The 6,543-nt window shown below is 38.5% G+C and overlaps 1 protein-coding gene across 3 annotated transcripts in view; it reads right to left on the bottom strand.

The window, feature by feature from the left end:
* LOC105044859 (putative zinc transporter At3g08650) overlaps nt 1–6,316 on the bottom strand; it is an 11,206-nt gene extending 4,890 nt beyond the window's left edge. The window contains exons 1-4 of one of the 3 annotated variants that reach the window (XM_019850301.3): nt 6,161–6,316; nt 5,003–5,122; nt 4,352–4,867; nt 1,120–1,404 (exon numbers count right to left, since the gene is read on the bottom strand). In XM_019850301.3, the coding sequence (XP_019705860.2) occupies nt 1,120–1,404; nt 4,352–4,822 (756 nt within the window). In that variant the 5' untranslated portion in view covers nt 4,823–4,867; nt 5,003–5,122; nt 6,161–6,316. Of the gene's footprint in view, nt 1–1,119; nt 1,405–4,351; nt 4,868–5,002; nt 5,123–5,885; nt 6,081–6,160 lie in introns of those variants that run through there. The other 2 variants (XM_019850302.3, XM_010922902.4) reach the window with 2 other exon arrangements.
* Between the last annotated feature and the right edge of the window lie 227 nt (nt 6,317–6,543).

The raw sequence follows: 6,543 nt of genomic DNA, 5'->3' as shown, positions 1-6,543 counted from the left end.
TGAAACTGTTAAATATCATAAACCTAATTTTAACTTTAATTTGGCTTGGAATCTGGCTTATGATTAACAAAATATAGTCATAACTGATTGAACTTGGTCTTTATAGACATGATCTCATCAATGAAAGCATCAAGGATAGGAATCTGGAAAAAGAAGCAGAGATATATGTTAGAAGAAATGGAGCAAAATAGATTTTCAAATTTATGTTAAATTATATTATTAGTCACCGAAAGAAGTGAACTCACCAACCCAAGACCAGCACATGGTCATGTTTAAAATGAATAGCAAGGAAGGAATTGTTAAATCGACCCCATATCATGGTTTTAAATAATGAACTTCATCATGCTTTTGAGGCACTTTTATGTTGGCCACCCCATATTATTAACAATCAAAATCTGTGTTATGACTGCAATAACTGTCAATAGTGGCTATTATTTGATGTTGCAGATGTTTTATAACTGGACATATCTCAGCTGTTTGGCATTGCTCTCCATGGGTCCTCCAAGGGAGAGGTCCCACCTTCAGGTGGCATCACCTGTTATACATGTTCATAAACATCATGGCAATCCTTTCTGACTGTTATATATGTACATAACATCTTGGGCGGATCGTCGCTTTGCGAATAACAAGGTTGCTGATGCCAAGACCCTAGCAAAAGGGACAAGGCATTAAGGTTAAAATCACATGGTCATGATTAAAAATATATGGAACGATTGTGCCAGAGCCTCGGCTTTTCAGCTTCTGGCTTTCATCATGTTTAATACAATTTCATTGTTATGGAAAAACACAATCTTACAGGAAAAAAGCTTTCTGTTAAAACAAGTGGATGAAGAACAAGTAGAGGTTTGGGGAGGGGGAACCAAGATGTCACAATCATCTTGCATAAATCAAAAATATTTGGGCAGAGACCCGATGTGATAGTTTAGGGAAAAATTGGTGACTGTCAGTGTAAATGTGACCCAGAAATCATGACAAAATGCTGTTCTCAATTTCCACCAGGGGGGAAATCCCTCCAAAAGCTAAAATAGCAGAGATGCCTGATCTCAGACCAACAGTTATATACCTTATTATGCACTGTTGGAGGTCCTACAATAATCAAAACCCATGTTACCATTTTACCTGGGGCAATGATGTAATGAAACTCCACAACATCGCATTCTGAGGAGAGACCCCTCGAGATGCTAGAACCATGCTTACAGCTAAGCCTTCAGGTATGTTGTGCACAGCTATTGCTAGAGTCACTAGAAGACCTTGAGAAAGCCCTTTTGAGCCAGCAAAGGATACCCCAACACCCGAACCCTCCCCAAAAGAATGAAGAGTCATTATTCCAACAACAAGTATAACTTTACTTGCATCAGCACCTTTTATGTCCAACATGCTTACTTCCCCATGTTGTTCAAGAAACTGCACAGAAAAAAACATCATTATTTGAGCATATATATTCATATATAATCCAAATCTAGCATTTGTATACAAAAACAGCTGACAACTGACTGAGATAGAAGCCTAATAATGCATGGCAATACTAATCTACCTGACATGGAGAATTTTATAACACAATCCATACCCAATTAGAGAGACTAGCTCTTCGGAGAACAACCATGGAGTCAAGTCTATGGATTTGAAACAACAGTGGGTGACCATCTAATAAGATTTGATTAGCCACGTCAAGTACAGGTATTTATACAAGAATGGATGGCAAGTTAAAAATCAGAATTATGAGTCAAAATTACTGGTTACAAGAGGCAAAACAAAAAGGAGACAAATTTAAGGAGTTATCAAGTACAGGCTTATATATGGAATGAAGGATAGTTTTTGAAATGAAGTAGAGATATTAGTCGGTGGAGATTCAGGTGATATGCGAAGTCGTAGACTAATTACTATTAAGTTGGTAGATGAAAAGAAAAAATAAATGCCATGATATGTATAAACCCCATGTCGGCAGGAGCAAATTGAAGATACAATTTAAAGAAAATAGATGCATTGAAGGTATTATAAAGTAGATTAGATACCTGAAGGTGGTGAATTTAGTAATGAAAGTAGTAGTCAAAGATATGCAAAGATACTGGGCCAACCGGACAAGAGTTTTGATGTCAAACGAAATGGGGATGCTTGAGTTTGCAGCAATAAGGTTTATTAAAAGTAAATGCATACTTTAGAAGTGAACGGATTTATTGACTTAGAAGATGAACTTAATCCGTCACAAATATATCCTGTCTGATTACAAAAGAGAGCTGGACTTGCAAAGATTGTATAGTGATATCAAAAGGAAGTGTTTCCAGTAGCACAAGATGGAAAGGAATGAGTTATAGGCGCCCAAGGAAAAAAGATGAATGGAGAAGCATGAGATTCATTTGAAGTGGATAGAATTGGAATTATTGCAAAATATGTTAACAAAGTAACAAACATATAAAGATGGTTGGTGACAGAGATTTGAGTCCCAAATGGTGAAAAAACAAAAAGAAACTCAATGTGCTGATGTTTAAATATAGGCTAACCCCCCTCCCTTGGCATTCTGTATAGAATTGCAAATACCCCCTTGCATTTCAAATTGCTGCAATGTCATCTATGCATTTTGCACATCGCTGCAATGTAGTCCACCCTCCTATTTCGGATTAGGGCTTGTTGAAGGTGCCTATTGATTAGTTGACACGGATGTAGTTATGTGATGTTGATTTTTTTTTTTAAAGATAGAATCTAACATGAATAAACCTATCTTCCCATCTTCCTCAAAACCTAGGGTTCTAGAAACCCTAAATCTTGCAAAAGAGAAAGAGATCCAAGAGGAGGGAGCCATGTCTCATCAGAAGTGACATGTCGATGATCACCCTCGCTGTAATACAGGCAAGCACCCTTATGCCCCCTCTCCCCCATCGGCACTAGGGCTGCTTCCCCTCCCCTCCTACCTCGACACCCCCAAACACACCCCCCCCCTATGCATTTCGAGCACCTCCTCTCCTCCCTTTGCCATTTTTGCCCCCATCTTCTCCATCCTCGCAACTGAGGGCTGCCCTGAGGATGGTCACTTAGTACAACTCACTATTATGAGAAAAGAATAACTAAATAAATCACTCAAAAAATCAAGATTTTGATCCCTTCTACTCCAATAATTCTCCCCAATTTGATCCTTTGAAGCTCCCAAACTCTAAATTGGATTGCATCCAAATATCCCTCCTCTCTAATTCTGATCAAACACACATCCCCACTTCCCATTCCCACAATTAGGAATTTAGGACCACTCCTGCTCTCCCATAAAATTCTCTTAGAGAAATTTTTGCTCAAAATCTAGGACAGGAACTAGTTTTTTTGGTCAAAAGCCCCGCCAAACTAATAATCATTTGATGGCGAGAACCACCACTCATGGTCGTACAAGAAGGCAGCAGTCCAATACTATCAAGGCTTCTTGGGGTGGCCTACCAGGCGGGATCTTCAAGGAAATTGATAATGGTGAGGTTGTGAAGAAGTGATAATTGGAGACTATTGCTGCGATCAACAAGTTGGAGCTAGGGATGCCATGGCTCTTATATTTGGAGATGAGGGAGACAACATCAGTTTTGAAGGAGCGAGCATAGAATAATGAGTCCCTGGACCCTCCCTGAACTCTAAACCTCTCAAATTTGTCAATGGGCCACTTTTGGTGAGACATGGCTCCCTTCCGCAAGAACTAGGGTTTCTGAAGCCCTAGATTTTGGGCAAGAAGGAGAGGTTTATCCACATCAAATTCCATCTTCTTTTTTGTTTTTCTTTTTTAAAAACGACATCACATAACTACCTTCACATCATCTAACAAGCAAGCACCTTTGGCGAGTCATGATCCGAATTAAGAGAAGGGTAGATCACATTGTAGCAATGTGCAAAATATAGGGTTGACATTGCAGCAATTCAAAATACGAAAGAGTATATGCAACTCCATACAAAATGTTGGAGGATTTTTTTAAGCCTAAAATATAAGTACTTAAAATATACTTAACATAATCAACGAAGCAAAAAAGACTGATTAAGCTATTTATGCATCTTATGATGATATGGTTGATTAACATCGGTGGGGGAACTTACAAATCAACTAAGATAAGAAAAAGGGACATAGAAATGGTGATCAAATTAGGCAAAGTACAAGAAACTACATTAGAAAAGATAAAACAAAATTATGAGTGCTAAAAGGCACAGAATTCAAATTGGTTAAAAGCAATATAAATGCCCAACGAACAATCTATTGGAAGAGAGAGAGAGAGAGAGAGAGTAAAACAATAAACATAATCCTATGTTTATATTTATTTAAATGAAGAACACTGCGGAATATCATTTATTACTGTAAGAAAGAAAAAATGGAGGAAAGCAGAACATTGAATACCTTCTTACAAAGCCAAATAAAAATTGCTCCACTCAAAATCCCAATAACAACCCAGTTTCCGTTGCCATAGATCTGTCCTTCCTGCACTAGGTCAAAGCTTGCAGCCAACATCACTCCAGCAGCCAAACCACTGCATATCCCTGCCCATTGTGGCTCTAACTCCACAAAGAAGAATGGAACTGCACCCAAGGCTGTTGCTGCAGCCATGGCAAGAGTAAGCCATGCAACTGCAGACACTGAAACTCTGCTATTAACAACCTTCTTCTCACCAAATCCTGGAAAACTACTTTTGGAGCTCTCAAATCTAGCCTCTGCACCAGTCCCGTCTATAAGTGCACTTTCTAAGTTCCTATTTGGGGCTGTCCGAGACCTCCAAATGATTTCCTTCCCAGACTTCGCAATGGTAGTAGAACCATGAAGCAAAACAAATATAAGCAAAAATAGTAGGAGGGTTCTCAACTTTGAGGCCATCTGTTCAAATAATCTTCAACATCCATGCATGGATCCTGCTTCTGCCTGAAACAGATTAGATCTAAGTGCATATATAACTGCAATACTGGGCGAACTCAACCTTGTATTCTAATCTCAGGTTCATATAATGCTCAAAAGAAAGAAACTCAGAATCAACAAGCAAATAGTTTAGCAACTAACCTTTAGGGATGCACTGTACTGTATATGAATCATAAAGAAGTGTTCATCTTGACTGCAGTTCAAAAAAATTGTCCTGGCATCAGCAGGTTCTTCCTCTGATTCCAATATTTCCCCAATTAACTGCAGAGCGTACAATGATATAAGCAAAATCAGATATTGCAAAATAAAATTCCAAAATAATCAACAGAATGGACGCAACAGATCCTTCTTTTCCCAAGGATATCCACATCCGATGAGATATTGAAGTGTCAAATCAAGTATAACATCTCGGATTCTCAGATGAATGAACACTGAACTATCAAATAAACACCAATCAAATGAAACTTCCACAGGCCTTTTGAAATACCATAAATTTCAAAGTGAAATAAACAAACATTTAGAAATTCATAGAATCAAATGACAAATATATACAAAAGATGAATGGCTATTAGAACGGAGAAGAACAGACACTGATAACCAGGGAACTCCTCAAATCAGTTCGAGCGGCTAAATTAAGTTGCAAAACACCAAAAGTCTCAACCCAAGAAAGCATAACGATACAACAATTTGTAAGGTCTATAAATTTAAATTGATAGAACTCCAGCACCCGCTAATTTAACAACAACTGCAAATGAGGGTTTGTGGAACGCGTGACACGTTCATTAAAATGTAAATGTTTGAAAGGATATATATCAAAAATCCGATTTTTTCCGTCCATCTCCTTGTCAAGATGCCATTTCCGATCAAACTCAAGCATCCTAACACGAAGCAAACGAATCCCGCATTCAGCGACAAAAGTCAAAGACCAAAAAAAGACTTAATTTCTCTATGTGCCCAAAGAAAAATCCATCAAAAACCCCACTTTTTAATCAGCTAACCCTGAAACAAAGATAAATTTCCACACCAGAACCCTACTCTCGCCAATCACCTCAAACTGGACCTCCAGAACTCCCCGAAAAATCCAAGAAAATCCAACCCATTGTGCGGAATTGGGCTGCAGACACAACCACCAAGGCGATCCCCGCCAAATGTTCGAAAAACAAATCAGACAACGACAACAGCTGGGCTCCAGGAGGTGACTTAACGTACAGGGAAAGGAGAAGAAATATTCGATGGGAATAAACCCTCATCCTTACTTGCTAGTTAAAGGGGATGGATGATGGTAATCAGAAAACTTACGGCGGCACGCGGTTCTGATGGGAAGAGCGAGCAGTGAAAACCAGCGACGAGGCTTCGATTCCGAAAAGCGGTTTTTCCCATTCCTCATCCGAGATCTCGTCTTATACCGTACGTTATCCGTATCGGCTACTAATCCATGCGCTATATATAGAATCTTTCCCTGCTATCTCAAATGATATAAATTGATTATTTTTTTCCCTAAAATACATGAGAAAGCAAAATATTTATATAATTGGTTGATGAGGGTGTACTAGCATGGTTGATACAGTTACTAGATATTAATATAGGTTCAATTCAAACTGTCCCCTGATTTTGAACAAATTCTTTAATCTAGATGTTTAAATAAATGAAAAAAAAATATAAGCAGGTTCATGCACGGCCAA

Source organism: Elaeis guineensis, chromosome 5 (assembly GCF_000442705.2).
Source record: "Elaeis guineensis isolate ETL-2024a chromosome 5, EG11, whole genome shotgun sequence".
Classification (NCBI taxonomy): domain Eukaryota; kingdom Viridiplantae; phylum Streptophyta; class Magnoliopsida; order Arecales; family Arecaceae; genus Elaeis; species Elaeis guineensis.
The sequence above is the reverse complement of the archived record's forward strand: the minus strand, read 5'-3'. Positions and strand labels throughout refer to the sequence as shown.